At 42.6% G+C, this 26,394-nt stretch overlaps 1 protein-coding gene across 2 annotated transcripts in view; it reads right to left on the bottom strand.

Annotated features, from left to right (window-relative positions):
* ADAMTS17 (ADAM metallopeptidase with thrombospondin type 1 motif 17) overlaps nucleotides 1–26,394 on the bottom strand; it is a 172,407-nt gene that overhangs the window by 61,587 nt on the left and 84,426 nt on the right. For both annotated transcript variants that reach the window (XM_027465888.3, XM_027465887.3), the window contains exons 11-14: nucleotides 14,141–14,242; nucleotides 12,350–12,495; nucleotides 8,732–8,898; nucleotides 8,325–8,452 (exon numbers count right to left, since the gene is read on the bottom strand). In XM_027465888.3, coding sequence (XP_027321689.2) covers nucleotides 8,325–8,452; nucleotides 8,732–8,898; nucleotides 12,350–12,495; nucleotides 14,141–14,242 — 543 coding nt within the window. The remainder of the gene's footprint in view (nucleotides 1–8,324; nucleotides 8,453–8,731; nucleotides 8,899–12,349; nucleotides 12,496–14,140; nucleotides 14,243–26,394) is intronic.

Consider the following 26,394-nt stretch of genomic DNA (forward strand, 5'->3'; position numbering starts at 1 on the left):
AAATCCCCCTTCTTTGGACACTGGGGTTCAAGACAAGCCATTTCCTCCCACATTTCCTCGGTAACTGACACACTTTGACTTCATAGACCTTTTCTGAGGACAGGGAAGGAGCACCCATGGAATCCACCCTCTAAAACCTTTGCTGTTTTTTGCCTTTCATCTTCTGCCCAGCTCCCTGAGAGTGGAAGAGATGGGAATGACCCTTGCAGCATTCCCTTTGGTGGCATCTGCCCTCTCCTCCACTTTGCCCGTCAGTTTGGGACTTAATGATCAAGGCTTCTGTCAAACTGGGGCCAGGAAACGGCTTCTTGCAAAGGAAAACTTTGAGAATGAGTTTGCTTTCCTGGCTTCAAGATGAAAATTGGTGCATTCTTGTTACTTTATGAGGTAAAAATACTTTGTAAGCACTTTACTCCAGTCTACATAAACATTAGAGCCCATTTTCCCCTCCCAAAGCCTTCCAATCAGTTCCAAAGCACAAGCACATTTAGTAGCAGTACATAATGAAACAGCTTTTGCTAACACTTCACAACACATTTCCACGAGCTCCAAAGTCCCTTAGAAACACATTACAGTGACCACTTCAGTCACCAGCACCCCTCCTGGGAGGAAACTATCTGTCAGCAGTCCTTGGACCATTAATTGAGAGGTCTCCAGCCTTCCCCTAGGCGAGGAAGCTGCTGACATCCCAGCTCCAGGGGCCAGAGGCTTAAGCCCAAGCCCCAGCAGCCCTGGGGGAAGATGTATCAGGCCTGTGCATTATCAGCTTCCAACTGACACTCCGCTCTCTGGTGTATGTACTATATGATGCATCGTTACAATAGATACAGACTTCCTTTAGCTGCAGAAGGCTTTCAAAAACATGAGGGCTTAATAAACAGTATGCACAGGGCAAATCCCAAGTTATGCTGCTCACAACTCAAGTTTTCATAGCGCAGAAAATATCCCTTGAATCCCAAGTATAGTTCAAGGAAGTTACCTGATCTTTATCATCTCTAACTCATCCTGCACTGCTTCCTGTACAGCGTACTGAAAAAGGGAAGGTGATTTTTTTTCCAATAAGCAGCAGAAGGGCACAAAGGGGAAGCTTTACATGCTGAGAAAAGACACCTTGCAATAATATCCTCTGACCCAAGAGTTATCCTGCAGGGTAGCAGACTGAATCCATAGACCAGCACCCCCAGTACTGGCTGGATACTTTCAGTTCCAGCAGCCTTGAAGGGACTGGTAAAAAGGGAAGCAGTTCTGTTTTCTTACCAAGATGATCCCTTCAGGAATGAGCAGTGTACTTGGAGCTCTACCATAATCACAAGAAAGAATAGAAAATGAAGATCTTGCCTGGTAGAGCCACCACGTGCTTACTAGTAGGAGTCTGTGTGTGCATCCACCACCGCGAGCCGTGTTCTCAGCCTCCTGGATCTTCCCTGGACTGTCCAACAGAGACTTGGACAGTGACATCCACAGCTCTGGCAAAGGGACCGATGTTGGCATCACCCGGGAGTTGCAGTCCCTGCCTGTGCTAGCTGCTGACAGCCTGCAGTGCTGTAGGACTGCTAGTTAACAGCATAATTAATCAGACAACGAGGAAGCAGATTTTAAACCAAAACCAGTCCCTTGCCCATGTTGAAACATGGGAGTGCTGGCAGGAAACCTCAAGACAGTCTTTGAGGGCTTGAACTCCTCAGCATGGAGGGTCTCAACTATATCCACCGATTTCTTAGTGATCTTCGACCACAGTCTCCTGCTCTGATGCTGTGTTTCGTAACTACTGACCTTTAAATTGGCAGGTAACTGCCTGTGTGCTGAGCCAAAGGCCTGCAATTCACTCAGCTGATACCTCAGCCCACCCTTCCTTTGCTCCCTCCCCTTTCTTCGCATTTTTGTAATTAAACATCTGAAAATACTGCTTGTTGGGTGGTATTTCCAGCTTCAGTCATTGCTGGCTCCAGCATAGGAAAACTCCTCCTCTTGAATGCACATCATTTGGATTCTTCTGTGTGAACTATGCGCTGTATTGCTTGGATGTTTTAAATGATATTTTTATTTGTATTTTGAATGGCTGTGCAAGAGCTCAATTGATACAGCCTGTGTGAATATGTTTTGCTACATAAACACAATTATTTTTGTTACATACACCCACCCTGTGTAAGAAACGACATTGTAGACTCACAACACTGTAATGCTTCCCATATGCTGAGTTAACTAGCTGTCTCAATGGATCAAATATAAATATTGATGCAACATGTGCCATTTTACAAATTAATCATGTACAGAGCATGCTGCTTATGACAGATTCATTTGCACTGCCAACTTTTTGTCCATAATATCCAGTGTCCACTGCTACCTCCAGGGATGGGCCACATGAAACAGGAACATGCACATGTGAGCAGCCGACATTCGGATCTAAAGGTAAGAGAATTCCGACTGCTTTGCTTTAAACACAACTGCCCCTGTGGAGAATCGTGGGTGTCTGTCAGGATGTGCACGGGAGGGCGAGCCCAGATCTCAAATCAAGCAATTCATCTCTAAGTTACTTCTCTTTCTGTTCCACAACAAACTTTGTTTTCTGGGTTGGAGTCCACATCAAAGTTAGTTCAGCAAACACCTTCCTGTCATTTCCCGAGCCTTCAGATTTTATCTGAATTGGAGCAGTGCAGCTGGAGCAGGAGTTGTGTGCTGCCTATTTTGTATTAGTGCTACCTTATTCACATTAGACACGCAATTACACCTGCCCACTGAGTTTATGTTTAAATCCCTTACAAGTTCATGGGAATGCTATGCACAATTATTCTTGATAACCAGTTTTCCATATAGAAGCTTTTTGTGTTGAAACCCCCATGTTTTGGCAGCAGAGCAGGGTACATTAGGAAGCATGAAAATAATACAAAGCACTTTCCTTCCCAGAGACTTTTCCCATCCCAGGAACTCCTTCTGTTCTTTGTTTTTGTTTTTTTTTTGGCCACTTTCTGTAACTACCCCTTTCTGATCCTTCTAAACCAGGTTCATCTGAATTGACACCTGAGGACTGATTCCACCCTGCCTCTGACCTGCTTTGTGCAAATACCATCAGGCTGCACATACCATTGGATTTTACTTTCTTCAAAACAAGCACCTATCATGTCACTTCTGGATGAGAAAATAATATATATTTATCAATGTATGATATATGTAGCCTCCTTCTGGTCGATTCTTGGCTGCAACAGCCACAAGAACAAACTAAAGCCTCCAAGGCAGGTAACAATAAATTGGCTATTATGTGGTCTTTGTGAGTTAACACAGAAGGAAAATAGTTGGAAAACAGCATGACTTTTTTCATATCCCACTGTGAAGTACAGGAAAAAAAAACACAGTAAGATACCAACAACATCTTGTGCTTTGGTGCTATGTCCTACTCACCAAAAGCCCCCAAACCTCTTTTTAGGGCTCAAATTACACTCGTACAGACACAGGAATTGAGAAAAACAAAACAAAACAAACAAACAAAAAATTATACAGTAGGTTTCTGTAGTTCAAATAACCCTTCTGGACTTTGTGAGCAATACCAAATAATTTATCAAAGTACAGCACAGAGCCAAGTGGTTGTATGGAGACAAGCTACCCAGTCTGGAACATCTTGTACCACAGTTTGTAATGCAGGAATATGAATAATACATGGAAAATCATAAAGTGAGGAGGCAAAGCCAGAGCTGTATGCATCAATCATAGGCAAAAAGTGGGTACTGCACACATTAGAGAAGTGTTTGCCAACAATAGGCCCAGAAGACAACTGAATTTCATCCTCTGTCACTTGTGGCTGTCTACTGACACTGTCCACCCAATCTGTAAAAACTATTTTTGAAAATGTGGCCATTTTTATGTCTGTGGCCCAGACCTTTCATACCATATGACAATCGCTTTTGGAAGAAAGTAGTTCTACAATATTTTTGCTGTGCCAGGACAGCCTAACGTGTGTCTTGTCATCATTGAAGGTGCTACAGATTCACCAGCAAGTTAAAATAGCTATAACATGACAAAACACACATGGAGAAAACTCTAGATAAAGCCAAAAAATCTCCACCTCTTAAACTGCTACATCACAGCAAAGACTGCCCTTGATCTCTAACCAGGTTCTGCTGTACACAAGGTCTCTCTTTTCAAAGAGACCTTAGGTTACACCCTGAAGCCCAATATGTAGTCCCCACTGCAAAGTTCTCCTATCATGAGTCTCTGACTAATCCTCCTCTGAAAAAAAAAGCCAGCACAAAGTAATGTTGCATCACAACAGTCAGCTGAGCAGCTTGTCTTCTCCCCACACCACGGCTGTGTGACATCTGACACCTTTTTTAGCTCTGCTTCTGCCAGCAGTTTGCTGCTAACATGAGCAGCTTGAACAGAACGAAGAAGTGTAAGAGGTTAGAAAGCACGCTGCTTCCACGAACGCTGACTCATGAAATGAGCACTGAGTACTCGAGGGAAAAGAAAAACTTCAGGAAATCCTCTCTGAAAGCCACCTGGAGAGGAACAGGAGAGGATAAATGCAATCTGAGGGGGAGTTTGCACTGCATTACCCCGTCCTCATCAAGACTGTAATGTCCATGCTAAAGAAAGCAAACCGTGAAAGCAGGCAAGAGGGACTGGGCTGCAAGCCCGCCCGTGCACTCACTCTCCTCTCCTCAGCCTCATCAGACTGCGGCTGTTCTCTGGTCTGTTACAGATTTTCTGTCTCTGAAAAATTCCACGAAAAAACAAATTCCCCTTGATAGAAAACAACGTGCATTTCAAGAAAAGATGAAAAATGGGTACGCATACTGAACAGGGCATCTCTTTTACTGAGAAGATGGTCAGGATAAGTGCGTTTGTTACTTCTCTACCACATTTCTTTTAAAGACATAACTTTGTAACACTGTCCTCAACTTTTCAGATTAACTCATAGCTCATACATAGCTTTTATTTTGTCCTAATTCTGGCAAACTTCTAATACTACCAAGAATGAAATGCTCATCCTCAAAACCAACTCTAATAAACAAGGACAGGATAAAAAAGTATGATTTATCTCAAAGGCAAGAAGTAAGATTATAAAAATACAGGTGACTTAGGAACTCCTGGCTAACTACAGGGCTCACTTTGCTCTCTTCTGGTGCTTCCTTGTGTGACCACAGCATTAACCAAATTTACACCATCCAGCTGCCTTCAGGTGTAAGTGGTCAACACAGGGACTCGGCTGCTAATGATGATTTTACTTCAAGGATAGTGAGGCTGACACCGAAAAGCTTCATTCACGTTGGTTAGAATGGATCTCAGCTCATGGTTTAAAGGGAAACTGTAAAAAGTTCACAACATGCAATGAAAAAAAGACTCTTCAGTGCCCAACTGCAGTTAGGGTATGTCGAGGCTGCAAAGAATTTGTTCCTGCCTCCCTTCTCAAAACCCTCCTCTCCTTGCAAGAACAGTTTGTCTTTGCCGTGTTCATCTACATTCATTTTTCCAACAACAACGCATGAGTTTCATTTAGGAGCATATGCTGCTGAAGGGAAAAGAGCTATTACATTTCCTGGACTAGATGTTTGCAGGCAATGGATACTGCTAATACATCTGTCACACTGGCAGTGTGTCATTCCTGCCTTTGAGAGCCTTTAACTGAAAGGATTACACAAGAAAATAAATAACAGTAATACCACCCTGTGATTTCAGCACTTATTCTCTTCTCCAGCCCCCCTGCAATGCTTGTTGCAAGGCTTTGTCTACACTGGGTAAAGAAACGAGAAGAAGAGTAATTAAATAAGTATGCCAATTAAATTCATTTAACACACAGCTAGTTTGACAAGCATCTATGGCAAATGGGGTGCGCAGTCACACATAGGGATTCTCAGCACCAGATCGCATAAGAGGCAGAAGAGCGTTATAAATGACTTCACAAGGCTTTCAAATCTGCTCGGCTTGAATTGATCATTTTGCCTTTTCTCCCAGCCAGATGCAAATGGACTGAATGTTCTGCAGCTGTCATCACCTCTCTGCACAGTTAAAGGCAGTTGCCCCCAAGTTAGAGCACAATTTGCTTTTCATGATGTACCTCCAAAGCTCTGGGCTCATAAAGGTTTTCATTTGGAGGGGAGCTGGCTACTGCTGCTCACTGGAAGAAGAAAATGTGCATTGCCATGATGTCTGATTTACCATTTGTGGCTGATCTGAATGTTTGGAGCAGGAAAGCTGGCCAGCCCAGCGTAATGGTCAATGGCACACAGCTGGAGGTGCACAGCTGGCCTTACTATAAAAGGTTATTAATGGGTTTTTCGGGTTTTTTTAGATACAGCTGAAAACTGGGAAAAAATTAAGTAACTCGGGATGCACCATGAACCTGGCTCCATGCAAGGCACGTTTTATTAAAGAGCATATAAAGAATCAGACCCGTGCTGGCTCCCCTGCAACTTGCTGTTCAGATTCTTCATCTGAATAAATCAGAAGGGCTGAATTAAACATGCCTCTTCAGCAGCTATTTGGCAGGAAGCAGCGGGAAGTCTCTTGCAGCAGTGCAAAATTCAATCCAGATAAAGCTTTTACACTTATCCTGTCACGTTACAATTAGTAAAACTGCATTATGTCCCCAAAGCCTCCCTTATACCCGTGTTAATACAGTGATCATCCATCTTCCTGCTGGGAAGGCTCAAAGCAAAAAAAAAAGACTGCTAGTTCTTACTCACTGCTCACAGAAAGCAGAAATAATGCCACATTTGGTGTGCCTTGTGCCCCCAGGGCAACCCCGCATATCTCCAGTGGAGTTAGTGGAAGGAAAGGGCAGTGCGGGAAAGCTGTTCTGCTGGGTCAGCGGGCTGGTTAATGGTGTAAAGGCAAACTCCTAGCACGGGATAAAAATCTAGACGAGGATAACGCTTGGGAGGAAGAACTGGCATGAAGAATCCAGCACTGGCAAGGCTGCACTAGCCTCGTGAATCGTCTTTCACATCCCTACTGTGTGTGCAGCAAACTCTGAACACGTTACATGATTAGGAGAGAGAAAAAACTGCCCTGCCATAGGGTCCGCAACAAGTGACTGGAATCCAGCTGCTACTCACTGGTAGAAGCATCCGATCTGAATGACTGCTTGTCATTTTTGAGCTTTAAATAAACACCATCATCTCTTCCATCCCTCCCCCAAACCCTCCACCTCCCGTTAGTATGGGTCTATGCATTTCCACTACATTTTCAAGGAATCTAAAAGCAGCTCTAAGAGATGGCCTTCCCAATCGTTCAACACACTGCAGCATGAACTGCCTCTCTGCCCAGCAAACCACAAAGAGCTGTATACAAAGATTGCCCACACCTCATCGTAGTTCCATACGTAAACTGGCTAAAGATTAATAACCACCAGTGCAATGGTTATAGGTCATCACTCCTTCACTCCAGGAAAAGGAAAGAAAATCTGAAGACTTTTGGACAGAGTCCTCTTTGTTTCTACTCCCAACTTGTCTGACCAGAGACAGAAGGAAATGAGCATCTGCCGGGTTTGGCAAGGGACAAACGGCTCCTGAAGGAGAGCAGAAGGAAGCCTATCCCATGCCCTTTTGTCATTTGCTCTCCCTGCGACCTGAGCACAAGACAATGCAGACAAGGCAAAAGAAAACTGTCTTGGGTTGTGCTCTGGGTTGCTGGATCTCTTCCTCTAAACCTGTACTGTCTGCTGCTTGGAGCTTTATAACCTGCTTTGTAGGAAGAAGGGAACCTTTTCCTTACTGCAGGAAAATGGGCCTTTCAAACAGTTTTGGTGGGCCCAAAGGTTAGAAACTCCCCCTCGCATTATCTAGTAATATAGTTCAAAATCACACAAATGTACGGTGCACAAGGAAGATATGGGTTTATGCAGCTCCAAGAGCCAAGCAAATGGCACCAAAAAGCTTCCTCAGTATTTCTAGATAGGCCCCAGATAGAGCTGAAAACACTTATAGCAGGCTAATAGTTCATATTTCAGTTTGCAGCATCAACATTTTTTCAGTGACTCTTCTAGTAGCCAAAATGGAGCGGGTAAGCAAGCCAGATTTCCACTCCCATCTGCCTCCCTCACCGAAGTCCCTTCCCACCCTAGCCATTTGATGACTACACACAAGCAAATGTGATCGCTGGACATTCCCAGCTGTTCGGAAACCATTTCCTTCCTTGGGCATTTCTTGTAATTCTCAGACCAAGACACGGGCCTGTGGAGCACTTGTAATGGATCCTATAAAACAGGGTCACCCTCTCACCTCAGAGACGGCTGCCCAGCCACCCACACCGAGGCCTCGTCTTCTAGGACATACATAGCTACCCCGGGTCAGACATAACACTAGGAGTAAAACAAGAGAAAGTTACTCCACCTGGCACTTGCCATGTACACAGAGGTCGGTTTCATAAGGCCCACACGGAGTTCCATCAAGGACTCTGTCTGCCACCAGCACAGGAGAATCCTTCCCCAGTGGAGAACAGAAGAGCTCACATGGCTTATCTGGAGAAAGAAATACAAAGCAACTGACCTTAGGAGCAGCACAAACAAGTTTTTGAGGCAAAGGTGATGAAGCAATGTAATTCTGTTAAGAAGGCTAGAGGAGCAGCACGGAAGCAATAAGAACACGTTACTGTAATCCATCTTTCAGATGCAGCTAATGGAAACATTCTGCAGTGTTCCCACAGACAACTGGGGGTCTTGTGGATGAAATTATGATGGGTTAAAAAGCTGCAGAGAATAAACAGCAAGGAATTACAGAGGTAGCAGAAAAAAAATTACCATCAACGATGACAGCTGTCAGGAGGCTTTTCTTCTTGTTGGTGTATCTGTCGTGGGCCTGACACTGCTGGTCCCTGAAGCTCGGCACACCTTTGGGGCAGGGCAAGTTCTCACACACGGTGTGCTCCACGCTGGCTCCACGGCAGTTCTTCCCGCCTGGCCCCGGGCTATCACACAAAAGAGAAACCAAGGTCAGCAGAACAGCGTAGCTACTCACAGGCACCCCTTCACTTAATTGTTCCTGTCCAAGGCAGTACTGAAATAGCAGGAAGGATCCTTCCTCTCAGACATTCCTTGCTGGAGGGCAAATCTTGCTCTCACTGACTCTGACAGAAACTTATCCAAATTCCTGGATCTATAATTGGCTTATTAGAGCAGATGCTCTGGAGTGTTTCAGAAGCATGTTCTTTTGTAGCGTCCCATACACAGATCAATAAATAGGTGTCTGACTGCACATTGCACACTTCTGCTAAGAGGTAATCCATCCACTAAGCAGCCTTCTTGACAGATACAGACTACTTAACTGTATTCTGGTCACAAAAAAAGGGATGTGACTGATGTTACACTGCTGACCTAAATTTCAACTTCAGCAGCAGTCCATTCCTGTCCTAACCCATTTTCTGATGGAGCAGGCAAATGGCTGAGAAAAAGCATAGAGAATGGGTGTAAGTATATGTGTGTTTGTATTCACCAGCAGTTTCAGAACAGGACTTTGAGCAAGACACTCTCAAACTGTGAGGACTGCCACAATATGAGGTCCGATTTCTAACTTTTTCACGGTGACTCGGAACAGGTTTCTTAAGCGATGGTGACTTGTGACAGTCAGGCTTTGGAAGGTACACTGAGCATGACACGTAAAGTCTAAGTAATCATTATATTTGTACAATGAGACAGTTCAGAAGATAATTTGTGGTTCCAACACAAATGCCAAAGTAAAGTATTTATATTCTTAATGGGGAACCTAGAGACACCACGGTTACGTTACTGTGCCCAGGATCGCACTGAACACACAAGGCAGAGGCAGGCAACTTGGAATATTTCACCTTTTTCTTCCCACCATTTGCTTTGCTCCCTGCCTCAAACACCCATAACAATGGCAACACAGCAAACGTATCTTCAGCACGTCCTCTAAAGTTCTGTTTTCAGCACCTTGAAACCAAAATAACCCAGACGTAGCTATGAGCTGTTCTGCCAGAAGGGTGTCCAAAAACAAGTCTGTGCAGCAGATAATCTCCATTCATGACAACCATGCCATTTCACATACTGGTTTCCAAGCATGCAGGCAAGGCCACTGATTTTGCATCAGCATTAAGAAGGAAAACACAAACTCTTAACAAATGCCTCTATTTTGTTTCTTCATAAACAAAACTAAAGCTAAACCAGAATAACCCTACATGATGTCATAACACCACAGAGAGTCACCAAAGGAGCAGCCTGTACAAACGTCTGGTTGCACTGCTAACACCTCTCCTCTGCCACAGAGGCATGCAAGGCAGCAGATGTGCAGAAATCTTGGAGGATACCCAAAGAGTAACAGAGTGCTCTCTGGAGAGCACAGTATCAATCTGATACTGTGAAGCAGAAGACACAGCAGGACTACTGCTCACTGTGCTTTCATCAGCAGTTGTTCTGATTTTAATCAGATCAGATCATCTTCAGATGTCATTAACTCGTGAAGGACTTTCTATGAGTTTGCCAATGCAGACTGGAAGCCAGCAGCTCTTGTTATTGGTAATGGTCATCAGTAAAAATAAAGGCCTCAAGCTCTGTGTAGTACGGGCTGTAGTGCTGCCTGGGGTTTCTCACAAACAGTGTAATTCAAACCCATCCTGATGCGCCCCTTTAACAGAGACTGCGAGATTTCCTGGTAGGCACCTTCACGGCCATCTTCTACCATTCCTCCCTATTCCTGCTAAGAGAATCCATCCACTAAAGGGACTGAAGAAATCTAAGCACCTTTATAGCACTTTGGCTTTTACATGACAAGAGAGGATGGGGGAAGGGGTGAGGATCTCATTCTCATGTTTTGTGTAAACCGTTGTTTTTTCCTTTGATCCCACTGCATGACAACAGCCCAAAGCCTAGACCAGAACACAAGGCAGCACAGCTCGGAAGTCTGCACGTGCAAAGCGGCCAACGACACACTGCCTTACAACCAGTTGGAGGCAAGGCATGCAAGTACTCATAGAAATTACAGAGAGGAAAAACCAAATCAAACAGTGAAGCAACTGGTTTAAAAATACTGATAGTCCCACAGGCTCAAAAGTCAGCTGGCAGGAGTACAGATTCCAGAAGAGAAAAAAATCCCAAGACCAAATACACATAAACGAAAAGATAAATCCCTTAGCCAATACTTTTGGACAGTGAATAAACCAGCTGCAGAAGAAGTGGGCTGACGCCAGGAATATGAAGCAAAAGAAGATCACGTGTGTATCCCAAGCCAAGAATGTATATGAGCAAGAGAATTTTAAAATCAGTGTGCAATCTTGGAGGGAGCATTTCCTGTAATTTAAGGAACGATGATGAATGGATTTAGGTTCGGTCAGTGCTGTGGTTAAAGAGACTTTTTGTAGCTGACAGCAAAGAAAGCAGCTCAGCCCCTTGTTCAGGAAAACGAGTTGGCAAAAATCAAGCCTGGACACTGCAGACATGCAGTTGCAGTTCAGCCTTAAGGAGGGGAATAAACAAAAGTATCCCTTTTACATGAATATATCTCAGCAGCAGCCAGTGGGTGCCTACCCATCACCTGGGCATGTCCTCAAAGTGACTGTGGTGCTAACCAGAATCTCAGCCCTATGTAAAAGATGTTTCCTGTGCTTCGTCTGTGAAGAAAACCTTAAAATATAAATAAATTTGGAGATGCACAACTTGGAGGGTTGCTCTCAAGATTGTGAGGGCTCTCATTCATCTCAGAAGCTATAACGCAATCAGAGGTGGCTGTTTAAACGGCCACAGAGGTGACCTGCTCAGGCCTCTCCTAAGAAGACTTCCAGGCATGCCACAACCGACTAGATGGAGGAAGGACGGCATATGGGAGATAACATCACGTACATTTCTTCTTGAATCTGAAAAAAGCCAAGCCCGAGCAGGAGCCAGGCAGGGTCCACTCTGTGTAGAGAACACTTTTCATGTGCAGCACATCCTGGTGTACAGAATATCTCAGGGTGCTTTATCAACACAACTACAGGACACTATGACCACTGTCAGACACTATTTCCCAAGCCTGTAGACATAGACGAAACCAGCAGTGCCTGCAAAACTGATCCCTAAGACGTATTGGCAGTTTGCTCTGCAGATCCAGGTTACCCTTTCTCATCCACTGCAGTGGTGAAGAGAAAACACAGCATCATTCCTCTGCCAACCCCCAGGTCTTTAATTCAATTGTATCTATATCTGAATCATTGCAATGGGCCACTTCCAACGGGAACCCTTCAAGCCACTGTCACAGCACATGCTTGGCTCCGAAGTCACTCCTGGATTCTGACCTGGTCCTTGCTGGTAACACCAGGTCTCGTGTCCCCCAGGCAGCTCTGCTGCTCATTTCTTCATTGAACTCTTGCAGCAAGGTTTGCCTAAATGCTACATGCAAAAAGAAATCAGCATGATGTGAAGACTTACGGGGGATTGTCGCATTTCCGCTGTCTGAATCGCACTCCTGTGCCACACGTCCGGCTGCACATGCTCCACTGACTCCACATGCTCCAGTCTCCATCAACATGCTCAGGGATGGGAGTTTTACTGACACACTCCCCAGCTCGGCACCACTGAAATGCAATTGTGTTAGCACAGGCTGGAAGGAAGCCCTGACCTAGCAAAACAATCCTGTACTGGTAGACTTAAAAGGATGTCTTAAGAGACTACAAAAGCCCATGTTGAAGTTTCTGGAAATTCAAGGCTTCTGTGAGATGGAGGTGGAGAAACAGAGAAATTAAATGTCACCCTCAATAAAACCCTGAAGGGAATTCTGTCATTAAAAAATAAATCACAGAAATGAGCCCCTTCGTTTGTAATGCAGGTAATTATCTAAATTCTAAGACTTAAAGTTACACTCTTCACAGAACCTGAGTTCAAGAACTCATACCCCAAAGCAATGTCTTCATCAGCAGCATTCCTGCTATCTACAAAATCATTGAGGTATTTTGACCCTAGCTTGGCTAAGGCCCCAACAAAACTTTGATTCTAATAGGCTGCACTGGCTCCTGACCAAGCAGCAAACTCAGCCCATTCTCTTGCTCTGTCCAGGATATGATACAGTAAGCAACTGCAAAGCATTCTGACGAACAAATCACTGGACTCCTGTGGTTAGAAAAACATATATGTAAAAACATTTTGTCTCAATTTCCTTGTCATGCTTTCCAGAACATAGCTTTTCTTCTCATTGTTTATCTTCCATTTGCAAGCAAAGAAAAGGTCTCTGATCTTTGATTTTAGCAACAAGCTTTTAAGGTTTTCTCTTTCTTACCTCCCCCAACACTGTACCACACAATAAATACCAGAATCCCAAACTAGCAGGGAGACTGGCGGTTACCAAACCAGTCGAGTTCCTTTGTAGCTTAAGGGGTTATCAGCCACGGTGGGAAAAGGAACCACGCACATTTACAAACCACGTACCACCTAGCACAGTCCATCGCAGAGGTTAAACATGATCACTTAAGCCAACTTCTGTTAGCACAGCTGGGAGGTAGCAGTTGAGTCTCAGCAACACACACCCTTACAGCACTGAAGTTAGCTAATGGAACGATGAAGTTCACTGGAGGGAGATCTGCTAACCTGAGAGCTTATTTTGTGGTTTTTGTAACCGTTTTCTCCATTGACCAGGAGTCCGTATCCGCCTTAGTCATCTAGGCATATACACACAGTACAGCAAATAATACTTCAAAATAACTGAACATCCTGAGCTCCTTTTAGAAACTGTGAAGTTTTTAAGTAGCCTCTTGTTCTTTCCCCATTTGCCTCCACTCCCCGAACACCAACCTAAATGCTCTCCATACTTCCTATCTCAAATACAGCCAAGAACACTACTACCTTAGCTTGTACTGAAAAAAAAACACACCTCACTCTTGAAACACCACCTGCAGCAATGAGCAGAGCTGCCAGGAGTGGGCTACCACCTCGTGTGGCTCACAGGGTGCTCAGTGCAATTAGCAGGGTGAGGCATGGGGTTTCCCTGAAGTGTTTGTGTAGGGCCCAGACCACAAGAGCTTCGCTGCTGAGGTTTCTGGAGGCTACTGGAATACACCTAACATAAAATCAGAAAGCCCTAACCCAATCCAGCTGTTAATTAAGCAGTTTCTGTAACAGAATTGGTATAAAATATGGGTTCATGGTAAATAGTGAACATCTTGGAAACATTATTCCAGTGACAATGCTGGAAAAAACAAACTCACTGCTGCTGAGTCTTTTGATTACCTTGTCTGCGCCACATTCAGTGCCATCCAGGGGGGGATCCAACTTTGTTTTACAGGATGTATCTCCTTCCACCAGGCACCAAAGCCCAGCACACATCAAATGCTGCAATCACAAAGCAATGAGGTGCAATTATTACTTCTGGATGTCAGTTATCATTATGGGATACACTGCAAAGCTCAGGCCGTCTCTCTCATGTGAATCCAGAGGCCTCTAGTTAGTTTGGGAGCAATTATTTTTAAGGATAAATTGTCATGAAGTGTTGGGGCTGGGAACATAAAAGAGGTTGATGGATGCCATTGTCAGAAACAAAAACCACCCTAAACAAGAAGTACATTATTTAAAGAGATTTCTTTTTCACTAGAATAAATCTGGTCCATTAAAAAGGAAGCTGGGAGAACACGATGAGAGCTTTGGAGCCATGCCACATGTCTGAGTGTCTGAGCTTCTTAATTACTTGTATTCTTTTTTAGAGGTACTCAAGCAACTAAGCATGGTAAAGCCCAGTCAGCCCTGTTTGTCCTGGTGGTTGCTATAATCAGCCAGCACTGACCCCTGGGAGAAGAAGATCTGAAGGAGGAAGGAGAAAGAAGAAAGGATTTCATGGTGTACCATGCAGCAGAGAAGCTTGGTGATAAGCTATAAGCAGACAGACAGGGAGAAAGTCAGGAAGGGTTTGGTGGTGAGAAGTAGCTGCTAGAATCTGATGTGCTAGAGAACGTGAAAAGTCAGAGGCGAGGGCAAGAGCAGCACGAGGTTCCGCATGTCTTGCTACCAGACCTGAAATGTGTTCAGCCTACCATTACTCAACACTGCTGCTCTGCTCAGCCCGTGTGTGTTAGCGGGATATTAATGCTGACCACATTTGCGTGATCTGTCAGGACAATAACATTTTCAGAATTTGAGAAAAAGAACCAGGAGAAAGGGCCTTTACGTTGTTAACATTTTCCATAGCACCCACCATGCTTAGCATTCCATGGGAGTGGATGATTTCAATACAGTGCTACAGATCTGAGTACCAAAAACAGAAAAAGACGAGTTACATTTCTTTCCACTATTGTTCACGTTTCAATGTAATGGTAAAAAGATGAGAAGCCTGACTCTAGTGCCAGCTGGTCTTGTCAAGATTTATTGCACCTCATTAAACAGTTGAGTCAACACGCCTCAACCTTACGGCTCTTTCACAACGTAATGTTTGAGACTGTGGGTGCATGTGTGCTTCGTGTACACGCGTGTTGGTGTGTCTGCATAAAAGGGATCTGTACGGCAGAGGGTGCAGATGAGAGAAATCCCAACACCAAGAGTGATGATGTAGAACATGCTAAACAAAATCATTCTCACAGCAGTTATCTGCACCCTGTTTTAGTTCTATGTTTTTCTGGAAAGAGGCTTTTGCACTATTTAAACCGAAAGAATATTCACAACAACTAGAAGCAGACAGCACAATTCAGAAACATCTGTACTAACCACAACACAGAGAGCTATCATCAAGCAAACAAACAACAGCAAATACACCAGGGAAACCTAAATCAATGAATTTTCAAGACATTTTTCCCAAGCTAATATAGCACATGAGAAAATATCAGACGTCACTCTGACTAAATGACTGTGACTAATTAGCGGTTTACCCACAGCTCTGAAAGCACTTAAGCACCCATTAGCCACGAGGACATCACATGCTGTTTTACAGCTAGGTATGCTGAGGCAGAAGACTTGACAAGCCGGAGATTTCAGAACAAAGTGAGAAATCAGTTGATCCACACCACAACTCCCAGGTTCTCAAAACCTCTCCTCCCCTGGAGAGCATTAAAACCAAGAAGGACATCTATTTACTGTCAAGTGTTACAGAAACATCACCGATCTCAGCAATAAACTCTTTAAACTGAGAAAGCTTTTTCCCAAAATGCCAAACTTCCAGCTCAGAGAGGATGCTTGTTTTCCTAGATGTAAAGCTACAACACACTTGCATCTGTTTTAACGGAAGGAAACTTGCTGCTTCTGTTTTCTGTCAGGAGGATTTGCTGGCTGAAGATGTAATGAAAAGTCCCCACATGCCTAGGAAGTTGTTCTAGACACATACGAGCACCCCTGTCAGCTATCTGTGCCTTATGCAAGGCCAATATTTGCTAATCTTCAGCCTCAAGTCCCTGGATCTTAAGCTGCATGTAAATTAGGGTTAAATTCTCCTCTTTGATACAAAAAAGGGAGGAGGAAGAGGGGTGGTGGAAACAGAAAGTCATAAAAAATAAAGTGGCTTTCTGTACAATTCTGGTTGCCAAACAGAATTCTTCCTCAGTCCACAAGAATGTGGAAGGTGCTAAACTCAGCTAACATGCCCAGGTATGGGCCCTTGCCTGGGGGAAGCAACGGGCACAGCTAACCTCAAACAGGTGTGTCTGTACCGCAAGGACAGAGCTGAGACCAGCCCATAAATACAGCTGGGGCAAACATTCACTTGTACGGGTGTATGCGTATATATGTATATATATTTGTGTATATATACAGGCATCCACACATAAAAATATAAGAAAATGCTCTCTGACTGATACCAACCTTTCCGAAAATTCCCATCTTTGAGGTATGAAAAACGCAGGATTTTTATAGTATCCCTGTGTTTGATTCCGGATCCTAAATGCAAAGCATATTTCAGGAAACAGTTACAGAAAAATCTGGTAACTGCGATTCAGCTCTGTGTTCTAGTGCCATACCACTACAAAGCTCGAGTGCTCGTTAGTGCAGTCCCCTGTATTTAATACAGCTTTCAGATACCCCAGCGAAGATTAAACCATCAGCCTTGGTATTGTATATTCCCAAGATGTTTTATCATGTTAATAGCTCGTTTCAAAAGAGATCATATATCCTCTTCAGCTACAATACAAACCCAAACAAAAATCCCCATTAAACAGTCCTCTAGCTAACCAGTTGCAGTGACTGACGTTTTAATAATTAAATAGCCAGCTTTGTGGGGAAATATCAAAGTAAGAAATGGCACGACTTGAAAGAAAGCTGCTTGTATATGAATGTCAGTGCAGAGCTTTCATTGATATAGAAGAAGCCATCAAAAGAGCGGTATTATTGCTAATTGTACATTCAGCAACCAGCTTTTAGAAGGCAGGTCTCTGCCTGCAAAGTCCTCCCTACAGCATCCACAAAATGCCAGATAGGATTTTCCAATGAGAGATATTCTTCTCTGGAAAAATATTGATTTGTTGAAACTGTCTGTGGGGAAAGGTCATCTTTGGATCAACTCCCGGCTTGAATTATTTCCAAGAGGGGAGAAAAAAAAAAAGTGAGATGGTTGTTGAAATGTAGTATTTCAATAAAATATCAGGTTTCCTTTTTAAAAATTGAAATGCTTTGTTCAACTGAAACATTAAAGAATTTATACAGAAAAAAAAAATTAAATGGACAGATTTGGAATTCTGAAAAACTCCTGCAAGGTAGCAAAACTTGCCTGCATAGTTATTGGAAGCCAGCAGTGAGAGGTCGCAGTCCGGAAGCTCCCAATGTAGGAGGTATCTGCTTGGCAGGTGTAGGACGCCTCCGATTACAGCTACTATAATGGCACCTATTTGAGAAAGGGGCCTTACTGTGCCAGGTGTTTTCTCTTCCTCAAAGAACTTGTAATCTAAACAGACTCCTGGGAGCGTGGAGATAAAGGAAGCTTTTTCTCTTTCCTACATATGTGGGAAGAGAGGAACAGAAAGGGATTAAATGTCCTACTGAAAGTCTGCTGGGACGCAAGCAAAACCAGGGCTCTGAGCGCCGCAGCCCTCTGCGCAGTGTCACAGCCGTGCTCCCACTGCCTGCTGGCTAAACGTCAGGGCAGAACTAGCAACAACTCCTGGGATGCTCCCAGGAACATGTCTGGCTGGGGGCCGTCCCACCTTTCACAGCTTTTCCTACTTTTTCACAACACGTACTGTGACTGAAGATGGTGTTTACCTTACATGCAGCTCTGCCCCGGCCATGTGCCAGCAGAGGCTTGCGGCGTGTGAAGCACTAGGACCACTCGCATGTGGCTCCAGGGAAGTAATCTATTTTAAGGCTCTTTAACTCAGTGCTGCAGCTGGAAGCGAGGAGAAGCCAGCATTAATTCAGCCAGCTCTTTGCCCACAGGCAATGAGCGTAGAGCCTGCTATGTCCTGGGTTAGCTATTGCATCACCACAGCCACTGAAAGCACTGCGATTCTGCCCAGCGACCTCAGATGATCTCAGTGAGAAGAGAGAGCTCGCAATACTCCTCTGTCTCAAAGCCAAAGATTATTACCTACAAAAGGAAGTTTCCAAATCTCCTTAGCATAAAGAGAATCCAGTGAATAAAGATGTGCCTCCACCAGGTAACAGCTCCACAAGCTAGTTCCTTCCCTACACATCCACTCCCTCATCTTGGATTCAGACAGAAAAAGAGACATTTAGCTCCCCTGCTGCCTACTGCCCACTGGGAAGAGGAACCTCTTATTTCTAGGAGCAGAATTAAACCACCAGAAAACAATTTTGCTGTCAAAATGAGGGGATTATGAAGAAGGACTTAGAAAGAACAAATATCTTTAAGGAAGACAAGCAGGAGACCGCATAACACAAAGGCACATTTATAAATAAACTGGCTTTCAATGAACTATCAGATCTCTAATTTTGCCAAGGTTTTGGCTTGGCATATAGCTGACTGTGAGATAAAACATGCTGATAAACAGATTCCTAATTAACACCTATTAAGTACAATAAACACACAACTCACGCACACTTTCCTGTTCAAAGCCTCACAGCGTGCTTCTGAGGATGAACTCTTTACCCAACAAAGTGATAAAAATGATGCTCACATTTTCTACCCTTCCAGTGCCTGTCGTTCTGGGTGTATAAACAACTGACAATCCACAATGGATTGCAGGGAGGTGAACACTGGTGCTTGCCACTGCTGTTAAGTGCACTTTCTTGCTGTTAAAAGCTGGAAGAGCAGTGTTGAAAACCAGAATCCCATAAAATTGGAAGGCAATTCTGAAAAGGAGCCACATGCTGCCCAAACAAGATAACTGGGACGCTCGTGGGCATTTATCAGGGGGCAGCTGCAGACCTTCCTGTACAGCTGACAGTCCAAGGAACAAGTGGCAGGTCCAATACTGGAGGCCTATGTCTGTGTGCCCAAGTGATGGATCTGATCCAGAAGCCATGGAAACACTCTGGAAAGAATCACAAGGGACTAGAATATTCAGGCAACAGTAAGTATCTGGGTGACAACCCAACAAACTCACAATACATTATTTTATTCATTAAAGACAAAGAAGAATGGATCTCTTTACTGTTGGACAGAAAGCATCTCAGTCCAAATTATAAAAAAAAATTAATGTGTTACCTTTCTAGATGCAGCTACAAAAGGATTCTTAGAAACACCTCCCTGTTTTCACTACCTAATGATTATATTTTCCCTCAGAACACAGAGAAATGTGCACAGTAATGCTTTTTTGATGAGCAGGGCTAATAACCTGCCTTCTTGGAGCCAACAAATTTGAGATGATTCCCCTTTAGGTAGTAGTTTTTACATCAATGCAACTCCATTAACTCAGTGAACGCACTCCTCATCAGTACTTGTGTGAGTGGAAAGTGACCGACACCAGACAAAGTGCACACAATCAGAGAGTTTGTTTTAACTTTTGAGGAAGTGGTCTTGGAAAGTTAAAGAACTCTTGAGGAAATGGCCCTTCAGAGTCAACTGCTTTCCGGTGCTACCCTTTTCCCTGTTGAAAAGCAGAAAAACCTCACGATAGGCATTTCCGAGATTTGTTAATGTTCTGTGTCAGAAAAAACACAACAAACCGAATCCAGCAAACATGAAGGGCACCATGTTGGGTTTATTTCTCTGAGTTAGATGGCCTGACCTGCATTACTCCAGCTATGAAGAAATGGAACCCATACGAAATGTACCTGACTCCTCACATACATGTGCAATGATACCAAGACTTCTTCTGATCTACAACTAAAACAGAACAATGTTTCCTCTTCGCATTTTAATGGGAAACATAAAGTACCAGTTCTGTTTTATTTTTTCACATACCTGGAATTAATGGAATAGTGCAACGAAAGAGATTGGAAAGAAAATATTAATAAGACCACAAACTGATTTTATGACAAGGAAGCATACGCTAAATATTATTTTTTTTAGTGTCTTTGGTGCTTTCATGAAACTACATCCTGTGTCTCTCTGATTCACAGACACTCAGAAAAACAAATAGAAAAAAGGTAATTTTTGTTCCATCTTTCTACCGACAGAGAATGCTTTTTTGATGTATGAGCTCTGCAAATTTGCTGAGCCCAATTTTCAGCACTTTAAATGAAAGAACACAACAGTAAATTTTACATCAGCTGAAGAAGTCATGTGAGTATCGTTATGGGACCAAACCTCAGAGAAGTAGAGACATGATAGTCCCTTAAATTAAACATCAGAAATGTTCGACTTTGACTAATTGCAAACTTCTACCTCTGTAGGCCTTAGAAGAAGTACAGCTAATCAGCTATGTCACAGCCACAGAGGCTGTACTAGCATGGTGTTGTAGATGTCGTGTTAAGTGCTGTTTCTAAGGTTAATACTACATGCAACCACCAAAAGTCTGAGCTCACAGCACTATGCTACCATCCTACAACCCTGAAGGCTGGGTCAGCCAAAACTTAAGCATAGTGCCTGGGTTATGTGCTGTCTCAGGAAAAGATACCTACTCATGGTGAAGATAGGGCAAAGAGCTGCAGGGATGTTTCATAACAGCCTAATCACTCCCATGGAATACTACGTTTGCAGCTTAGAACCTAAAATTCTGACCTTACACCTTGCATCATCCATCTCTTCTTGTCCTCAGTGAGGGTAATGTTCACCTAGCAACCTGCAGCCAACTCCTCAGGCCCTAACACCTGATTTCAAGATAAGAAAAGTACCGATTTTTTAATAACAGGTACTGTTTGACATTAAAAAAAAAAAACAAAAAAACAAACAAAAAAAAAACAAAAAACCAACAACCACACAAACAAAAAAAACACACTGGGAATCAGAGAATGCATTTCTTGGCCATGGGGAAGAATAGAGGGCTAGCAAAAATAAATACAGATACGTACATACAGTGTTTAGATGTGGTTGTGAAGATTATGGGAGTTTTCTCTCCAAGAGCTTCAGAGAGGGGAAGTTCCCAGAATGCCAATGGCGAGGGCTGACTGCCCTTCTAACTTGTTACACGCTATTTGCAGGCTGATACTCAATTGCGTTTTGGCTAATTTTGTTAAGTTCATGCTTCAGCTGTAGATGCCACATCACAAGGCTACACTAACCCTTTCTCCCTCTCTTTGTGTCTCAGTAAGAAAATACAGGATTTCCAAGCTCAAGTGCTCGATTCTTAATAGGCACTCTGTATTATTTTTAAGAGTTTGTTATTTTTATATTCTTAAATTTCCACATCGTATTTTTATAATTTTATTTTGGTTCCCCTCTCTCTTTTTATTTTTCTTTAAACCACTGCACCAGAATGTGTTTTGACCATCTTCCAAACTGAAACACATACAAAAATTTCTGAAGCATTCCAATAATTGTAAACTGGGCTGTGCTGCCCAGGCAGGAACTCTGCTTCTCTCTCTCTTTCTCTCTATTAAACAAAAAGTATTTCCACTGAAAATAAAGAGAAAAAGGTCTTTTTGCAACATACAGAAGCAGTGAAATAGGACACTTCAGTTTCATATGAAACAGTCAACGTGAAAATAGTCTGAATTTTAACAACCTACATTAGGAAAACTATAAAAGATAGTGTGGCAATGAAGGAAGTTGTTGCCTTTACTTCTAAAAAAATAAAATCTTCTAATTTTATTTTTAGAATTGCCAGGCTCCTATCCTGCAAGCCTCAACAAATCTAAACCCATCCTTCTCCAGATGTATCATTATTATATTTACACAGAAGTTAAAGTGTGTATGTCTGATAGAAAATTCTGTAGGCAAAGCTCCTGGCTGCACAGAAAACGACAATGCAGCCTATTATTTTCAGGATAAATCAGCTCAAAATCTAAATTCCATGTTCTTGTAAATATTCTATATATTACTAAATAATAGCGCTTACTATCATTGTCTGGATCTTGCAAATGACTCTGCAAAGAAAAAACAAAGGCCCATTGATTCCCAGGCATGGAGTCCAAAAGTCCACTCTGGCAGTCTCTCTGTGATCGAGATCCAGATGACAGACACCCACAATTGCTTAATTATATTCAGCATTGTGCCATCAAATATGAAAACGGAAGGGATACATACAATCCACTCGATTATTACAGCTGTTGATCTTCCTTGATTATTACAGTTCCTCTTTCTTTACATTTTCTTGGTTCTGTTCCTTTTCCATTTTAGCCCAGAAGTCCAGTCCGTCTCATTTGGCTTACAGTCAATTTTGCCCCCTTGTTTGTGCTGCTGCCTTGTGGCTTTTAGATACTGGGAGGTACGTAGATTTGTTAAAAAATAACTTGAACTCAAAGAAAATGGTAGAGCCATTTCTAGCTGCCTTGAGTTTTCTAAAAAGTGTCATGTCAAAATTCATAAAGCCAGTTGCATCCAAGCTGACAGTGTCCCTTTTTCAGCAAAAAATCCCTTTGTAGCAATGATTATCTCCTTCCACATGCCATTTTAGCCTAAGCACGGTTTTGACTCAAAACAATCCTGAAAGATAATGGTTATGTAAAAACCCGCAAAAATGTGTTAATAATAAATAAGCCAAAAGGCGTATAAAACAAAAAGCCAAACACTGGATGCAAGAGATAGAAATCACATTTTTTCCATAAATATAATTTCAGTGCAAAAGCCTCTATTAGTAGGCATGCCAGTCTGAAAAATAAACACCGGTTTCTGACTAAACACATGATATTTTCATAAGAGGTTACGAACAATGCATTTTTACATGTTTCTGGTGGAGAAACACCACCTCTGCTCTGAGATGCAGGCATTAACCGTTTATGCTTTTCCTCTCACTGATAACACAGCTAAAAAAAAAGGGAGAGCAAAGAGTTAAAAGTCTCCAGTCTGCAGAGGTCTTCATAGCTTGAGTGGGACAGAAGCCTTTTGCTTCCTCTTGCACGGGGGTCACATGAATTCACAAGACTTAATTCATTGTGCAGATCTGAAGAACAGAGGTCAGACAGGTTCAATTCCAGTAATTTGCATGTTGGCCCCGGCTCCCACTGACATTCAACAGCCAAGTCCCCAGAGGTCTGTGTTTGGGGTACGCCGATAATGCACGATGCAGTATCAAAGGTGCATTGCTGTTTGGCTTCTTCTGCAAGCCACATCATGATTTCGCTCAGAACTTGAGAATAGCGGAGTTATCTGTTTAATTTCTGGTAAAAACAAGTTATCTCCTTCAAAATAGAAAGGATTGTGCAATCTCTTAGGTGGGACAAAAACTCTTCTAGCACTGCCAGAGGGCGAGACTGTACAACCTCCCCCCTGGAAACGGGCAGTGTGTCTGGTATGGTAGGAGCACAGTCATATTTCCTTCTGTATAAGCATTCCCACTGATCATTGGTATATTGAAATATAGACACAGGATCTAAACAAATTTAAAAGGAATGCCAACAGGCAAAGTTAATGTACAGCTGAGCCGACCTCATAGGTTTTCATTTCTGTTCTGCAGATTTGGAATAAGATAGCAAGGAGCTACTTTTTGCTGGTCTGGGAAACTGTTAAAATTCTGAAGGCCCCTATTTTGTATTACAGCATCTGAGTTACCACTAAAAACAAACATGGAAGAGGAATTTTGGAGATACAGTATGAAATATCCAGATAAGGTTGAATATTCATGGATTAACTATCTGGTTGGACCAGCGTCTGAGCTCCAAACGCTGCCAAGCATTTAGGCACCTGGCTCTCTGTGAAAGCAAAGGATATTACACCCCTTTAAAAATTTCTTTCCTGCTGCCATAAAGGGACAGAACTTACTGTACAAAAAGTTTCTGCAGTTTCTCAAAAATGGGGAAATTTGGGATTCATCTTATCTCTGAATTTTGCTCTACAATCAGATTTTAGGACATTTTTTAATATAGGTCTTCTGCTTTGCCTGATGCGATTATGTAGCTCAGCCATCTCCAACGAAATGGTATAGTGTAGCTCTTTTATTAAATAAGAAAATAGACAGTAGACACATGTAAGCATAAAAAGACTGAGCAGGCTAATTTCCTGAAGTTTATTTCCTTTTTGTAACAAATATTTACTGTCAAATGTTTATTACTTTTACATTTGGATTTTTTTAATACTTTATTGAATTAAAAATACCACATTACCATTGGCTAAAAGAGGAGACAGCTATGTTTGCCAATAATTTCTACAGCTAATGCCAATGACTGGTGCCAATTTTTTTCTTGGTTCATATTTTTGTAGACAGCTTTGAGACTTACAACACAAGCATTCTGCAGATGAGGCATGAGAAACACTAAGGTGAAAAGAACAAAATCTTTGAAGGTTTAAAAATTAAAGCTGATCATTTCCTCTAAAAACTGGTTTCCTTGCCTTCAAACTCCAATTCAAAGTAGCATAACAGGATGCAAATATTTACTTAAATTAATGGCATGTGCCATGATCGATCCAAATCTTCAGAATGTGAATGTTAACTCTATCACACATCTGATACAGAAAAATATTTCTAAGTAAGCATTTGCCAATTCTTTTTAATTAGCAGAAGTTTTACAAGACTTTTCTTTAGAAACTCCTAACGACTTAGGAATTATCCTTTCTTTGGGAGATATTGAGGGAGTGATGGAGGGAAAGAAAACAGCTTTTGCTGTGTTCTAAAGATGTCAAGCAATAAGACTGGTGAAAAAATTGTGGGAGGGACAAATACCTGCAGTCTGCCTGTTGCAGAGAAGTATCTTGCAGCAGTGCCTGTTGGTTTGTTCTTCTGGAAAGTAACTTGCTCCTGAAATAATGCCAGACCCTACTAGTGGACATGCAATTTCTGCCTGAGAAATGCTGACCACCTACTAGTAGGCTGACATTCTCATTAGGCACTGGACTATCCAGAAACAGAATATTTTTTATCGCAACAAGGAAAATAGCAAATATCTGTTCCAACACTAGTCAAGGCTTGTGACACCCACACAAGTGGAAAAGTGGAAAAACTTGAACCATCCACTGTAGATTTGGGATTTTCTATACAGACCCATATTCTAACACTTAGCTTCCAGTACAGTAGTCCTGGTGGTCTGCATTTTCTTGATGGAGCTGGAAAACATGATCTACCCAGATTCTTTACTTATTGTTTTAATGTTTTATATTAGCTAGCTTCCAAATCCAAAACAAATAAAACAACAAACGTGAAACTAAGACTATGTTCTCAAGACTTGCATGTGTTCAACGGTTTTAGTCATTTGGCACTTATAAATCCCAGTTATCATTCATTGTTATTTTCTTTGTTAGAACTGATTTAAGATCTCATGACTGTTCAGAATGGTTCTAAGGGACAAGTTCAAACTCTAAGTGGCTGGTTAATGACAGCACAAAACTGGACTATCCTACGCCTGCCTGTCTAGGACAGAATGCTGCCAGCTGGTGCTGATGACAGGACATGAAGCTTCAAGACTTTCTTCTGGGTATAAGTAAGCCTTTCTTCAGTCCCCATTTAAAGGAGGATGTGTACAAGCTCGTCTCAGAATACAAGACACCTAATTATGTGCAAGACTTTAGAAAGAGTTTAGATACCTAAAATCCAGAGGACAAGTCAGACAGGCTCATCTCAAACACGACCTGATTCTAGAAACACCAACAATCACCGTTTCCATTCTGCTGCCCAACCACATGGTAAGAGCCATGTTACACCCAAGGCCTGACTGAACATCATTCTGCTTAGAAAACACATGTGAAGGGGCCTAATTCTGTACAGATCTCTAAACGGCCCCATCAGGCAAGCAGTCATTGATATTTCCTTGGGAAAGAGTTAGAGTGAGTTCATAAGAACACTGTAATGGTCCAAGGGTGAGGCCTACTGAAAGGTCAGACAGACGTCTCAGCTGAGTCTGTGAAGGCAGGCAGCACTCCTGTGAGAAAAGATTTTCCTCTCAGATGAACTACCAGGAAAACAGTATCTATGGAGTACTGCAGCAAAACCACGTCAAAAGGGAACTGTTGCTACATGAAGACTGAATACACACAAAAGTTCTTATGGGTCTGCTGTAGGACATTAAGACCAATGTGGGGAAGGGAGGAGGACTGCAGGAGTACATGCTGTTGACACAAAGGTCAATAGGAGTCTGACTAC

This window comes from Anas platyrhynchos, chromosome 11 (genome assembly GCF_047663525.1).
Source record: "Anas platyrhynchos isolate ZD024472 breed Pekin duck chromosome 11, IASCAAS_PekinDuck_T2T, whole genome shotgun sequence".
NCBI lineage: Eukaryota > Metazoa > Chordata > Aves > Anseriformes > Anatidae > Anas > Anas platyrhynchos.